Here is a 17,388-nt window from a genome sequence, read left to right as displayed (position 1 = left end):
AAGCGACTTTCACAGGAAGTGCTGTTTCCGTGGCATTCCGGAGGAAACAAAACATTTCTTTTAACACTGAACTGAAGTCCATACAAGACTAACAACTGTTTCCACCATGGAAGGTATCTATATCTTTTTTTTATTGTCTTTATTCTTTTTTGCCATTTATGTTAGCTGCTTAATTGTAAAAACACGTAATCATTTTTATATCATGATTATAACTGTAATATACTTTTCTTACTTATCATTTTACTTTTGTGAATAAGATTTTATGTCTGCATGTCAATAATATATAGGCGTATGTCAGTAATATTTAGACGTAGTTCAGTAATATATAGACTATGTTAGTAATATATAGACGTATGTCAGTAATATATAGACGTACGTCAGTAATATATAGACGTATGTCAGTAATATATAGACGTATGTCAGTAATATATAGACGTATGTCAGTAATATAGAGACGTATGTAAGTAATATGTAGACGTATGTCAGTAATATATAGACTATGTTAGTAATATATAGACGTATGTCAGTAATATATAGACGTACGTCAGTAATATATAGACGTATGTCTGTCAGTAATATATAGACGTATGTCAGTAATATATAGACGTATGTCAGTAATATATAGACGTATGTCAGTAATATATAGACGTATGTCAGTAATATATAGACGTACGTCAGTAATATAGAGACGTATGTCAGTAATATATAGACGTATGTCAGTAATATATAGACGTATGTCAGTAATATATAGACGTATGTCAGTAATATATAGACGTATGTCAGTAATATATAGACGTACGTCAGTAATATATAGACGTATGTCTGTCAGTAATATATAGACGTATGTCAGTAATATATAGACGTATGTCAGTAATATATAGACGTATGTCAGTTATATATAGACGAATGTCAGTAATATATAAACGCATGTCGGTGAGATAACTCGATAATTTAACTCTAACTTGATACTTTACCATGTTTCAGCGAAACCAGCTTTACGTAAACAAAAGAAATACGACTGGAAGGATTCCAATCTGGCCCTGTTTGGCTCCAAACTTGAACACGAAGTCAAAAGTACGTACGTTTTTGTCAAAATAAAAAAAAATGCAATATCTTTGATACGGCCTCTAGTATCAACTCATCTAGTATAATATCATCTAGTATCATCTCATCTAGTATAATATCATCTAGTATCAGCTCATCTCATCTAGTATAATATCATCTAGTATCATATCATCTAGTATAATATCATCTAGTATAATATCATCTAGTATCATCTCATCTAGTATAATCTCATCTAGTATCATATCATCTAGTATAATATCATCTAGTGTCATCTCATCTACACAGGCAATATTCCTTCACGTGAAATTCACGTGAATTTTTTCACGTGAAAAGGGCAAAAAAGTGAAATTCACGTGAAAAATATTCATGTGAAATTCACGTGAAGAAATATTGCCTGTGTAGTATGATCTCATCTAGTATAATATCATCTAGTATCATCTCATCGAGTATCATATCATCTAGTATTATATCATCTAGTATATCATCTAGTATAATATCATCTAGTATCAGCTCATCTCATCTAGTATCAACTCATCTAGTATCATATCATCTAGTATCATATCTATTATTAATTAACTTCTTGCATATTGGTAAAAATATGAAAAAACGGCCCAATCAATATCACTGGAAAACTTGGCCAATATGGGCAAAACTGAGCCAATATCATATTGGCCCAGTTTTCTAGTATTGGCTCAATTTTTCGATAGCATCAAGTAGTACAGCATCAAATTCTAAACAGGGTTATCTGCCCTTTTCTCTCTCTTATCTGGTGCAAACATATCAGGAGGTAACATTACCATCACTTTTATGCCGCCACAGAAACAAATGAAATATTCCCATCAGTCTAGATCTCTATCCAGCTCTCAAGAATAAATTAAATTAATTGAACTGACTCATTATAATGATTCTTGTTAGAATGTTTTTATTGAATTAATTGTTGTCATTCAATTTGTTGAACTGATTATTACATGTATTGTTGTCATTAAATGTTATTTGGCAAAAATATGCGTTTTTTTTCATATTTTTACCAATATGCAAGTAGTTAATTAATAAAAGAGTCATTAATCAGCCAATTCCATATTGGCCCTGTTATTAGGCCTCGGTCTGTCAAATTGGCCTGCGGCCTAGTATCATCTCATCTAGTATCATCTCATCTAGTATCAGCTCATCTAGTATCATCTCATCTAGTATTATCTCATCTAATATCATCTCATCTAATATCATCTCATCTAGTATCATCTCATCTAGTATCATCTCATCTAGTATCATCTCATCTAGTATCATATAATCTAACATCATCTTATCTAGTATCATATAATCTAACATCATCTTATCTAGTATCATCTCATCTAATATCATCTCATCTAGTATCATCTCATCTAGTATCATCTCATCTAGTATCATCTCATCTAGTATCATCTCATCTAGTATCATATAATCTAACATCATCTTATCTAGTATCATCTCATCAAGTATCATCTCATCTAGTATTATCTCATCTAGTATCATCTCATCTAGTATCATCTCATCTAGTATCATATAATCTAACATCATCTTATCTAGTATCATATAATCTAACATCATCTTATCTAGTATCATATAATCTAACATCATCTTATCTAGTATCATCTCATATCATTTTGGAAAACTGGAAATTAATGTTATTTGGAATATAGCCTAAAACAGTGTGCGATATGTTAGCGTAACATGTAATGAACTTCATAATTAAATGTTGTTTAATTGTACAGTTTCACTGTATAAAACATACATTTGATTATGTAAACGCACAAACTAACAGGGAACGTTACTACACAGTCTGACCAACTTCACCAGGGCATGTAATTACACAGTCCAACAACTTCACCAGGGCATGTTATTACACAGCCTGACCAACTTCACCAGGGCATGTTATTACACAGTCTGACCGTGGAAAATATTACGTTTGATGCATGATGTATTATGTTGGACGCATGATGAATTACGGTTGTGTTAAGTTTGTTATGCTTTTGTTTGATGTATTACGTTTGTTGTATGATGTATTACGTTTGTTGTAGTATGTATTACGTTTGTTGTAGTATGTATTACGTTTGTTGTAGGATGTATTACGTTTGTTGTATGATGTATAACGTTTGTTGTATGAGGTATTACGTTTTTTGTATGACGTATGACGTTTGTCGTATGACGTATTACGTTTGTTGTATGACGTATTACGTTTGTTGTATGATGTATTACGCTGGATGTATGACGTATTACGTTTGTCGTATGATGTATTACGTTTGTTGTATGAAGTATTACGTTTGTTGTATGACGTATACCGTTTGTTGTATGAGGCATTACGCTTTTTGTATGACGTATGACGTTTGTCGTATGACGTATAATGTTTGTTGTATGACGTATTACGTTTGTCGTATGATGTATTACGTTTGTGGTTTGGTGTATTACGTTTGTTGTATGAAGTATTACGTTTGTTGTATGACGTATTACGTTTGTTGTATGACGTATAACGTTTGTTGTATGACGTATGACGTTTGTCGTATGACGTATTACGTTTGTTGTATGACGTATTACGTTTGTTGTATGACGTATTACGTTTGTTGTATGACGTATTACGTTTGTCGTATGATGTATTACGTTTGTTGTATGAAGTATTACGTTTGTTGTATGACGTATAACGTTTGTTGTATGACGTATTACGTTTGTCGTATGACGTATTACGTTTGTTGTATGAGGTAGTACGTTTGTTGTATGACGTATTACGTTTGTTGTATGACGTATTACGTTTGTCGTATGACGTATTACGTTTGTTGTATGAGGTAGTACGTTTGTTGTATGACGTATTACGTTTGTTGTAGGATGTATTACGTTTGTTGTATGAAGTATTACGTTTGTTGTATGATGTATTACGTTTGTTGTATAAGGTATTACGTTTTTTGTATGACGTATGACGTTTGTCGTATGACGTATTGCGTTTGTTGTATGACGTATTACGTTTGTTGTATGACGTATTACGTTTGTCGTATGACGTATTACGTTTGTTGTATGAGGTAGTACGTTTGTTGTATGACGTATTACGTTTGTTGTAGGATGTATTACGTTTGTTGTATGAAGTATTACGTTTGTGGTTTGGTGTATTACGTTTGTTGTATGACGTATACCGTTTGTTGTATGAGGTATTACGCTTTTTGTATGACGTATGACGTTTGTCGTATGACGTATAACGTTTGTTGTATGACGTATTACGTTTGTCGTATGATGTATTACGTTTGTGGTTTGGTGTATTACGTTTGTTGTATGAAGTATTACGTTTGTTGTATGACGTATTACGTTTGTTGTATGAGGTATTACGCTTTTTGTATGACGTATGACGTTTGTCGTATGACGTATAACGTTTGTTGTATGACGTATGACGTTTGTCGTATGATGTATTACGTTTGTGGTTTGGTGTATTACGTTTGTTGTATCACGTATACCGTTTGTCGTATGATGTATTACGTTTGTGGTTTGGTGTATTACGTTTGTTGTATGACGTATAACGTTTGTCGTATGATGTATAACGTTTGTCGTATGATGTATTACGTTTGTGGTTTGGTGTATTACGTTTGTTGTATGAGGTATTACGTTTGTTGTATGACGTATTACGTTTGTTGTATGAAGTATTACGTTTGTTGTATGAAGTATTACGTTTGTTGTATGACGTATTACGTTTGTTGTATGAAGTATTACGTTTGTTGTATGACGTATTACGTTTGTCGTATGATGTATTACGTTTGTGGTTTGGTGTATTACGTTTGTTGTATGACGTATTACGTTTGTTGTATGAAGTATTACGTTTGTTGTATGACGTATACCGTTTGTTGTATGAGGTATTACGCTTTTTGTATGACGTATGACGTTTGTCGTATGACGTATAACGTTTGTTGTATGACGTATTACGTTTGTCGTATGATGTATTACGTTTGTGGTTTGGTGTATTACGTTTGTTGTATGAAGTATTACGTTTGTTGTATGACGTATTACGTTTGTTGTATGACGTATAACGTTTGTTGTATGACGTATGACGTTTGTCGTATGACGTATTACGTTTGTTGTATGACGTATTACGTTTGTTGTATGACGTATTACGATTGTTGTATGACGTATTACGTTTGTCGTATGATGTATTACGTTTGTTGTATGAAGTATTACGTTTGTTGTATGACGTATAACGTTTGTTGTATGACGTATTACGTTTGTCGTATAACGTATTACGTTTGTTGTATGAGGTAGTACGTTTGTTGTATGACGTATTACGTTTGTTGTATGACGTATTACGATTGTTGTATGACGTATTACGTTTGTCGTATGATGTATTACGTTTGTTGTATGAAGTATTACGTTTGTTGTATGACGTATAACGTTTGTTGTATGACGTATTACGTTTGTCGTATAACGTATTACGTTTGTTGTATGAGGTAGTACGTTTGTTGTATGACGTATTACGTTTGTTGTATGACGTATTACGTTTGTCGTATGACGTATTACGTTTGTTGTATGAGGTAGTACGTTTGTTGTATGACGTATTACGTTTGTTGTAGGATGTACTACGTTTGTTGTATGAAGTATTACGTTTGTTGTATGATGTATTACGTTTGTTGTATGAGGTATTACGTTTTTTGTATGACGTATGACGTTTGTCGTATGACGTATTACGTTTGTTGTATGACGTATTACGTTTGTTGTTTGACGTATTACGTTTGTCGTATGACGTATTACGTTTGTTGTATGAGGTAGTACGTTTGTTGTATGACGTATTACGTTTGTTGTAGGATGTATTACGTTTGTTGTATGAAGTATTACGTTTGTGGTTTGGTGTATTACGTTTGTTGTATGACGTATACCGTTTGTTGTATGAGGTATTACGCTTTTTGTATGACGTATGATGTTTGTCGTATGACGTATAACGTTTGTTGTATGACGTATTACGTTTGTCGTATGATGTATTACGTTTGTGGTTTGGTGTATTACGTTTGTTGTATGAAGTAATACGTTTGTTGTATGACGTATTACGTTTGTTGTATGAAGTATTACGCTTTTTGTATGACGTATGACGTTTGTCGTATGACGTATAACGTTTGTTGTATGACGTATGACGTTTGTCGTATGATGTATTACGTTTGTGGTTTGGTGTATTACGTTTGTTGTATGACGTATACCGTTTGTCGTATGATGTATTACGTTTGTGGTTTGGTGTATTACGTTTGTTGTATGACGTATAACGTTTGTCGTATGATGTATAACGTTTGTCGTATGATGTATTACGTTTGTGGTTTGGTGTATTACGTTTGTTGTATGAGGTATTACGTTTGTTGTATGACTATTACGTTTGTTGTATGAAGTATTACGTTTGTTGTATGAAGTATTACGTTTGTTGTATGACGTATAACGTTTGTTGTATGACGTATTACGTTTGTTGTATGACGTATTACGTTTGTTGTGTGACGTATAACGTTTGTTGTATGACGTATTACGTTTGTTGTATGACGTATTACGTTTGTTGTGTGACGTATAACGTTTGTTGTATGATGTATTACGTTTGTTGTATGACGTATTACGTTTGTTGTATGACGTATAACGTTTGTTGTATGACGTATTACGTTTGTTGTATGACGTATTACGTTTGTTGTGTGACGTATAACGTTTGTTGTATGATGTATTACGTTTGTTGAACGATGTATTACGCTGGATGTATGACGTATTACGTTTATCGTATGATGTATTACGTTTGTTGTATGACGTATAACGTTTGTTGTATGACGTATTACGTTTATTGTATAATGTATTACGTTCGTGGTATGACGTATTACGTTTGTTGTATGACGTATTACGTATAACTTTTTACCATGTGTTTATCACTTTCTATTAAAGAGGAATCAGCGGAACACGAACCAGCCTGGCAGAACGCAGGACAGGAAGTCGGGAGAAAAATTTGGCGGATTGTAGTAAGTACTGGACGTTAGTTAGGGCCTTGTCATCCATACATTTAGAATGTAAAATATCTAGATAGGTAAAAATGTTCGCCGTGAATTGTTGAAGGAGAAAAAAATGAAATATGATGAATCCGTGATACGTTTGGGCTGTGGTTAAAATCTTACCATGTATATTATAAATCATCAAGTTGCACAGTATTATATATTACCTGTAAAATATAACACGTTTTTCTATAAACAAATAATTTACTGTATAACACTTTGGTAAGTTAGCTCATTAAAGTAAAATGGTATTTTATATCGACAGAATTTCCAAGTGACTGATTGGCCTGAAGAGGATTATGGGAAATTTTACGATGGCGATTCCTATATTGTCCTTGATGTATGTAACTTTACTTACAGTTAATAGGCCTATTGAAATAAATACAGACTTATGTTAAAACTAAGTTAAACTATCATATCAATCATGTGCACGTCATTTTCCCGCCTCTATATGTGTTATGGTGGACACACATTAATCTCGGACTTCGACTCTTTCAGACGGCTACAACCTTATTATGAGATAGATTTAACACGTTAGCATTTAACGCGGTGTATTATTAAACGACAATGTTTTTGTCGGGATAGTGATATGTATATCGTCAAATATCATTATCATTGTATTTCCTTATATCAGAAGTTTAAAAAAAAGTTGCTAGGTCATGTCCGTATATGTTTCCTGGTACTTTAATAAGTATTAAGTATTCAGCAAAATCACTATATAGAAATGTTCCCTCCTATAAATCAAGTTTTCACACTTGTGAAAAATAGCTGGTGTCATACAATTGTATAACGCTGAATTAGTGTGGTTAACTTTCGGCTGAACGTGAGTGAAGCCTGGTTATAACTAGGTTCGAATGTCTCGAGGTATAAGTGGTCAATTCTTGGTTCACCAGATCAGGTGACGCGACAATTCGTGGTTCACCAGATCAGGTGACGCGACAATTCGTGGTTCACCAGATCAGGTCACGCGACAATTCTTGGTTCACCAGATCAGGTCACGCGACAATTCGTGGTTCACCAGATCGGGTGACGCGACAATTCGTGGTTCACCAGATCAGGTGACGCGACAATTCTTGGTTCACCAGATCAGGTGACGCGACAATTCTTGGTTCACCAGATCAGGTGACGCGACAATTCTTGGTTCACCAGATCAGGTGACGCGACAATTCTTGGTTCACCAGACCAGGTCACGCGACAATTCGTGGTTCACTAGATCAGGTGACGCGACAATTCGTGGTTCACCAGATCAGGTGACGCGACAATTCGTGGTTCACCAGATCAGGTGACGCGACAATTCTTGGTTCACCAGATCAGGTGACGCGACAATTCTTGGTTCACCAGATCAGGTCACGCGACAATTCGTGGTTCACCAGATCGGGTGACGCGACAATTCGTGGTTCACCAGATCAAGTGACGCGACAATTCGTGGTTCACCAGATCGGGTGACGCGACAATTCGTGGTTCACCAGATCGGGTGACGCGACAATTCGTGGTTCACCAGACCAGGTCACGCGACAATTCGTGGTTCAACAGATCGGGTGACGCGACAATTCGTGGTTCACCAGATCAGGTGACGCGACAATTCGTGGTTCACCAGATCAGGTGACGCGACAATTCGTGGTTCACCAGACCAGGTCACGCGACAATTCGTGGTTCAACAGATCGGGTGACGCGACAATTCGTGGTTCACCAGATCAGGTGACGCGACAATTCGTGGTTCACCATATCTACATGTGACGCGACAATTCGTGGTTCACCAGATCAGGTCACGCGACAATTCGTGGTTCACCATATCTACATGTGACGCGACAATTCGTGGTTCACCAGATCAGGTCACGCGACAATTCGTGGTTCACCAGATCAGTTGACGCGACAATTCGTGGTTCACCAGACCAGGTCACGCGACAATTCGTGGTTCACCAGATCAGGTGACGCGACAATTCGTGGTTCACCAGATCAGGTGACGCGACAATTCGTGGTTCACCAGATCAAGTGACGCGACAATTCGTGGTTCACCAGATCGGGTGACGCGACAATTCGTGGTTCACCAGATCGGGTGACGCGACAATTCGTGGTTCATCAGATCAGGTGACGCGACAATTCGTGGTTCACCAGATCAAGTGACGCGACAATTCGTGGTTCACCAGATCGGGTGACGCGACAATTCGTGGTTCACCAGATCAGGTGACGCGACAATTCGTGGTTCATCAGATCAGGTGACGCGACAATTCGTGGTTCACCAGATCAGGTGATGCGACAATTCGTGGTTCACCAGATCTAGATGTGACGCGACAATTCGTAGTTCACCAGATCAGGTGACGCGACAATTCGTGGTTCACCAGATCAGGTCACGCGACAATTCGTGGTTCACCAGATCAGGTCACGCGACAATTCGTGGTTCACCAGATCTAGATGTGACGCGACAATTCGTGGTTCACCAGATCTAGATGTGACGCGACAATTCGTGGTTCACCAGATCAGGTGACGCGACAATTCGTGGTTCACCAGATCTAGATGTGACGCGACAATTCGTGGTTCACCAGATCTAGATGTGACGCGACAATTCGTGGTTCACCAGATCAGGTGACGCGACAATTCGTGGTTCACCAGATCAGTTGACGCGACAATTCGTGGTTCACCAGACCAGGTCACGCGACAATTCGTGGTTCACCAGATCGGGTGATGCGACAATTCGTGGTTCACCAGATCAGGTGATGCGACAATTCGTGGCTCACCAGATCAGGTCACGCGACAATTCGTGGCTCACCAGATCAGGCGATACGACAATTCGTGGTTTATGCTAATTAAGTTATTTAGAATGCTAACTGAATAGGAGAAAGATCAATTTTTGTTTGTCGTGGTATTTTGTCTTCAACCATAATAATATGTATCAAGAAAGAAAACAACAAAAATGAAATATCACTTAAGCTAACGGAAGAGTCAAATATCAATTAGAATGTTCTTGAAATATATTTCTGTCGTTAGCATATTGAGTTATGTAACTATACCTAGAACCTATTTTGTATTTTTCTGGTTCAGACTTACAACAAATCCGGAAGTGACGCACTCTACCATGATATTCATTTCTGGATCGGGAAATACAGCACTCAGGTAAAGACCTCAAAACGTCAGCGGAACCGGAAGTTGTGAAAATGTAACCCTGGTAGATACTAGCCGCAATATACCGCTCGGCTAGAGATATCTTCTCTTTAGCTCGATCGGTTGAGCGTAAGAGTACGTAACGGTGGTAAATACTAGCCGCAAATGTATCTCTCGGCTAGAGATATCTGAAGACTAGTAAGCCAGAGGTCCCGGGTTCGATCCCAAGCGGAGGCAGTGATTTAAATCTAATTAATCATGCGCTCTGTTACACAAGCATTTCACAATACTATCAACATCTCTGCCTGTTTTTGTTATCTCATTGGTTTCATGTACCGTAATTTTTCTAATTCAAAACAGGTGTTTAACTGTCACTGGTAGGACACAACACTGACTAGTAACTTTGACAATTTATAATATATCACATCTACGTAGCTGATAATAAACAGAGCTCACCAGTGATGATAATGGCGAAAACTGCAAAAATCCAAAATGGAAGACCGGGAAGTCGAAATCGCCCAATACATAATAAATACAGGAGTAAACATGGATCAGTGTACGAATCTCGTGTTTATATATACAGTTCGTTATTTGATACTTTTGATTAACATCAAACAAACGTGGATGCAATTATTGAAGACGTCTGTTCATGGGATCATAATACCAAATACACAATTGTCCCAGGGAATCGGTCTCCATTTCCGATATATTGTAATGTTATATTGAAATCGAGAGTGCATATGTTTACAGGACGAATATGGCACGGCAGCCTACAAGACAGTCGAGTTAGCAACCTATCTTGGGGGCAGCCCCATCCAGCACCGAGAGGTCCAGGAACACGAGTCTAAACAGTTCCTCAAGTACTTCGTGGCCATCACGTACGTATTATTCTGGAACCCGTTAAATTCACTTCAACTTTTATTGACGTTCGATGGTATAAGTCAAAGGGATCGAATAACAGGCCAAGCCTTTATAAATTCTCTTTTTAGGTGGCAAGTGGATCGTATAAATACAATGTATCAATATTAAAGTATAAATTTACTTTGAAATGAAAAATTACATGTATAACAAACATTTAAGGGAGGTAACTCAAACATAAACATATAAACACATATCATTCATACATTTTAATTATATACATGTATACAAAGTATTTGATCATAAAATATTTAATATAAACTATGCAAGAATAAGTTATTGACATGCATTGACCATTGTCACTCTTCTATAAAACAATGACATTGTCACACCTCTTTAAAACAATGACATTGTCACACCTCTATAAAACAATGACTTTGCCACACCTCTATAAAACAATGACATTGTCACACCTCTATAAAGCAATGACATTGTCACACCTCTATGAAATGACATTGTCACACCTCTATAAAACAATGACATTGTCACACCTCTATAAAACAATGACATTGTCATACCTCTATAAAACAATGACATTGTCACTCCCCTATAAAGCAATGACATTGTCACACCTCTATAAAACAATGACATTGTCACACCTCTATAAAACAATGACATTGTCACACCTCTATAAAACAATGACATTGTCACTCCTTAATAAAACAATGACATTGTCACACCTCTATAAAACAATGACATTGTCACACCTCTATAAAACAATGACATTGTCACACCTCTATAAAACAACGACATTGTCACTCCCCTATAAAACAATGACATTGTCACACCTCTATAAAACAATGACATTGTCACACCTCTATAAAACAACGACATTGTCACTCCCCTATAAAACAATGACATTGTCACACCTCTATAAAACAATGACATTGTCACACCTCTATAAAACAATGACATTGTCACACCTCTATAAAACAATGGTATTGTCACGCCTCTATAAAACAATGACATTGTCACACCTCTATAAACCAATGACATTGTCACACCTCTATAAAACAATGACATTGTCACACCTCTATAAAACAATGACATTGCCACGCCTCTATAAAACAATGACATTGCCACACCTCTATAAAACAATGACATTGCCACGCCTCTATAAAACAATGACATTGTCACACCTCAATAAAACAATGACATTGTCAAGCCTCTATAAAACAATGACATTGTCACACCTGAATAAAACAATGACATTGTCAAGCCTCTATAAAACAATGACATTGTCACACCTGAATAAAACAATGACTTTGGCACGCCGCTATAAAACAATGACATTGTCACACCTCTATAAAACAATGACATTGTCACAACTCTATAAAACAATGACATTGCCACACCTCTATAAAACAAATGACATTGTCACACCTCTATAAAACAATGACACTGTCACACCTCAATAAATCAATGACATTGACACACCTCAATAAAACAATGACTTTGACACGCCTCTATCAAACAATGACATTGTCACCCCTCTATAAAACAATGACATTGCCACACCTCTATAAAACAATGACATTGCCACACCTCTATAAAACAATGGCATTGTCACACCTCTATAAAACAATGACATTGCCACGCCTCTATAAAACAAATGACATTGTCACACCTCTATAAAACAATGACATTGTCACACCTCTATAAAACAATGACATTGTCACACCTCTTTAAAACAATGACATTGTCACACCTCTATAAAACAACGACTTTCTGCTGGAAGATATTAGATTCTGCAATTTTCTGGTACTAGGTGAGAGAGATATGATTTGAATTGTGATATGTCTCGTACGACTGTAGGTACCTAAAGGGCGGTGCCGACAGTGGTTTCCGGACGGTAAAGTCCGAGGAGTACTCACCTCGTCTTCTGCACTTCCATGGTGACAGACGTGGTGTCACGGTAAAGGAGGTAAGTAGAGCGATTGATGAATATATTCTCAAATATCCACGTCTTGACGATCATATGACATCATAATAACAACACATAAAATATATTAGGTTTTTAAGATATAATAAACGTGCAATATATCGTGTGATTTGGCCAAGTGTCTCCCTGTAAGAGGGTAATTAGAAGGTAAAAACGTTCAGTTCCCACGACTGAGGAGTCATCAGCATTGTCCAGAAAGGCCTATGATAATGCCTTCCTAAAAGTCAAAAGATGTCGAAAGGCTGACAATATTTCGTACAACTTTCATTTTCGGCTTGATAGTGATGTCAAAAGCTTTGGTAATTGACAATCACAATAGATGTGACGTCACTGTCCCTGACCCACCTGAACTATTACTTAGATAGGTTAGTACGATTCGTATTGTTCTCAGATTCCAAGGGATAAAAAGAAGCTGGATTCTACCGACGTCCATATACTGGATCTGGGACTAGTTATTTACCAGTGGAACGGCAAGAAAAGCAACAAAGACGAAAGAGTCAAGGTAGGTACCTACCAAGGGAGCCAGGAAACAGTCAGGGCGATCAGCACGGGAAATAAACAGTGGGGGGGGGGGGGGGGGGACAGTCAGGGCGATCAGCAAGGGAAACAAACAGTGGTGTGTGTGTGTGGGGGGGGGGGGAGACAGCCAGGGCGATCAGCACGGGAAACAAACAGTGGTGTGTGTGTGTGTGTGTGTGTGTGTGTGTGTGTGTGGGGGGGGGGGGGGGGGGGGAGAGAGACAGTCAGGGCGATCAGCAAGGGAAACAAACAGTGGGGGGGGGGACAGTCAGGGCGATCAGCACGGGAAACAAACAGTGGTGTGTGTGGGGGGGGGGGGGGGGGGGCAGTCAGGGCGATCAGCAAGGAAAACAAACAGTGGTGTGGGGGGGGGGGGGGACAGTCAGGGCGATCAGCAAGGGAAACAAACAGTGGTGTGTGTGTGGGGGGGGGGGGGGGGGGGGGGGGGGGGGGGAGACGAGGAATCATTTGATAGAGAACGTCAGAGGAGGGCCACAAAAACTCATACCCGGTTTAAAAATTGTCGTTACCGGAACCGCTTGCAGCAGACTAAAATGCCAACCTGAGAACACCGAAGGAATAGAGGTGACCTAATCAACGTCTTAAATCGTGAAGGAATAGTAGGACGAGCGAAGTCACAACAAATATTTCCCAAATGGACACCACCAGCAGGGACCAAGGGGACACTCGCAAAAATATTCAAAAAACGATTGGAACTAGACATAACATAATCTGTAAGAAGAAAAAAACTTTTTCAGACAGGGTTAGTAGATGTTTGGAACAATTTGCCACAACATGTATAGATGCCGAGGAGGGTAAACAGTTTGAACAACAATAACTATGTGTATATATATGAAAAAGGACAAATTACTCTTGCCACACCAGATGTATATCACATTGTAAACATTGTAATATCAATTGATATGGACATAGAGGCTTACAGCCTGCGTCCATTATTTATCGTATTAAATCGTATTAAATCGTATTAAAGGTCTGCTATACATGTGTTAATCTTAATACCCGTTCCCTTGTCTTATGATTACTACATACAATCTAAGGTAATGTAATGTGATAATACACAATGTTATTGAGTCTTAGGTAATATTATAATACATAATGTTATAGAGTCTTAGGTAATGTTATAATACATAATGTTATAGAGTCATAGGTAATGTAATACTACATAATGATATAGAGTCTTAGGTAATGTGATAATACATACTGATTTATGAGGTCTTAGGGTAATGAATAATACATAATGATATAGAGTCTTAGGTTAATGTAATAATACATAGTGTTATAGAGTATTAGGTAATGTAATAATACCCTAATGTTATTTAGAGTCTAACGTATATAATGTATAAGACATAATGTTTATAGAGTCTTAGGGGTAATGTAAAAACACCAATGTTAATAGAGTCTTAGGTTAGTTATAATACATAATGTGATAGGTTCTTGGTAATGTAAGAATACATAATGTTATAGAGCTTAGGTAATGTAATAATACATAAGTTATAGAGTTTAGGTATGTGCTAATAAATAAGTTATAGAGTCTAGGGTAAGCTAATGTGATAATACATAATGTTATAGAGTCTTAGGTAATGTGATAATACTAATTTATGCGTCTTAGGTAAGTAATAATACACAATGTTATAGAGTCTAGGTAATGTGATAATACATTTTTAGTTATAGAGTCTAGGTTAAGTGATAATACTAAGTATAGAGTCATAGGTTAATGGAATAATACTTAATGTCGATTAGAGTCTAGGTGGTAATGTAAAATACACAATGTGTTATAGAGTCTTCGGTAATGTAATAATACACCATGTTTATAGAGTCTCTTAGTAATGTGATAATCATAAGTTATATAGGTCTAGGTAGAATGTGATAATACATAATGTTTTAGAGGTCATAGGTAATGTAATAATCACATAATGTTATAGAGGCTGGTAAGTTAATATACACAATGTTTACAGAGTCTTAGGGTAATGTGATACTAATAATGTTATGAGTCTAGTAATGTAATAATTACATTAATGTGTATAGAGTCTTAGGTAATGGTAATAATAAAATATGGTTGATAGAGCATAGGTAATGGAATAATACATATGTTATAGAGTCTTACGTAATATAATACATAATGTATAGAGTCTTAGGTATGTATAATACATAATGTTAGAGAGTCTTAGGTAATGTAATAATAAATAATGTTATAGAGTCATAGTAATGTAATATACATAATGTTATAGAGTCTTACGTCAATAATACATAATTTGTTTATAGAGTCTTAGGTAATTAATAATACTAATGTTTTATAGAGTCTTAGGTAAATTGTAATAATAAATCAGTCTATAGAGTCATAGTAATGTAATATCCATAATGTTATAGGTCTTAGGTAATATTGTAATAATACACATGTTAGAGAGTTTAGGTAATAATATACATAATGTTATAGAGTCTTACGTAATGTTATAATTACAGAATGTTATAGAGTATTACGTAATATAATATACATAATGTTTTAGAGTCTTAGGTTATGTAATAATACTAATGTTAGAGAGTCTTAGGTAATGTATAATACAATGTTATAGAGTCTTAGTTAAAATAATAAGGTAAGAGTCTAGGTTAATGTAATAAAAACATAAAAGTAAGAGCTAGTAAGAAATAATACATAATGTTATAGAGTCCCAGGTAATGTATAATACATAAGTTATAGAGTCTAGGTAATGTAAAATACATAATGTTAAGAGTCATAGGTAATGTAATAAACAAAATTTATAGAGTCTAGGTAATGTAATAATACAAAAAGTTATAAGTCTTAGGTAATGTAAATACATAATGTATAGAGTCAGGTAATGTAATAATACATAATGATATAGAGTCTTAGGTAATGTAATAATACATAATGTTATAGAGTAGGAAGGAATAAACAAATGGAAAGAGCTAGGAAGAATATACTATGGGGAAAGAGCAGGAAGAAAACATTGTATAGAGCTTAGGTAATAATGATACTTTAAAAAGAGTCTAGGTAAAGTAATAAACCAATGTTAGAGTCTTAGGTAAGTATAATACATATGTTTTATAGATTTTTAGGTAATGTAATAATACTAATGTTATAGAGCTAGGTAAAATTTTAAAAATCAAATGTATAGAGTCCCCTTTGGTATGTAAATATACATAATGATATGAGTCTTAGGTAATGTAATAATACAATGATATAGGTCTTGGTAATGTAATAATACATAAGTTATAGATCTTAGGTAAATAATAATCATAATGATATAGAGTCCCTTTGGGTATGTAATACACATAAGTTATAGAGGCTAGGTATGTATTAAAACATAATATTATAGAGTCCTTAGGTATGTAAATCATAAAGATAAGAGTCCCTTTGGTAATGATAATATACATAATGTTTACGAGTCTTAGGTAATTTTTAATAATACATAATGATAGAGTCTTAGGTTATGAATAATACACAATGTTATAGAGTCTTTTAAATAATGTTTTAAAATCTTAGGTAATGAAAAATAAAGTGCCTAGGGGAATGTTAAAATAACACAATGTTTTAGAGTCTTAGGAATGTAAATACATATGTATGGCTAAAAAATTTTTTTATAGAGTCTTAGGTTAATTAATATCCCAATTTTAGAGTCCCTTCTATATAATAAAATAATTTTATTTAGTTATTTAATATCTAAGGGCTTAGTAATGTAATAATACATATGATAAGAGTCTTAAAGAAATGGGATAATCTTGTATAGAGTCTTTGGTATGTAAATCATATGGATAGAGTTTAGGTAAATTTTCACGGTAAGATTAATAACTAAAGAATTG

General features: G+C 35.7%; 1 protein-coding gene across 1 annotated transcript in view; it reads left to right on the top strand.

The window, feature by feature from the left end:
* The window catches only part of LOC117331018 (gelsolin-like protein 2), a 50,953-nt gene continuing 33,565 nt past the window's right edge, over positions 1–17,388 (top strand). Inside the window, exons 1-9 of the mRNA XM_033889611.1 lie at positions 1–113; positions 985–1,074; positions 6,970–7,043; positions 7,339–7,413; positions 10,113–10,184; positions 10,923–11,050; positions 12,906–13,014; positions 13,424–13,534; positions 15,870–15,877. Of these exons, the coding sequence (XP_033745502.1) occupies positions 107–113; positions 985–1,074; positions 6,970–7,043; positions 7,339–7,413; positions 10,113–10,184; positions 10,923–11,050; positions 12,906–13,014; positions 13,424–13,534; positions 15,870–15,877 (674 nt within the window). The 5' untranslated portion in view covers positions 1–106. The remainder of the gene's footprint in view (positions 114–984; positions 1,075–6,969; positions 7,044–7,338; positions 7,414–10,112; positions 10,185–10,922; positions 11,051–12,905; positions 13,015–13,423; positions 13,535–15,869; positions 15,878–17,388) is intronic.

The sequence above is a fragment of the Pecten maximus genome, chromosome 7 (genome assembly GCF_902652985.1).
Source record: "Pecten maximus chromosome 7, xPecMax1.1, whole genome shotgun sequence".
In the NCBI taxonomy this organism is placed as follows: Eukaryota; Metazoa; Mollusca; class Bivalvia; order Pectinida; family Pectinidae; genus Pecten; species Pecten maximus.
The sequence above is the reverse complement of the archived record's forward strand: the minus strand, read 5'-3'. Positions and strand labels throughout refer to the sequence as shown.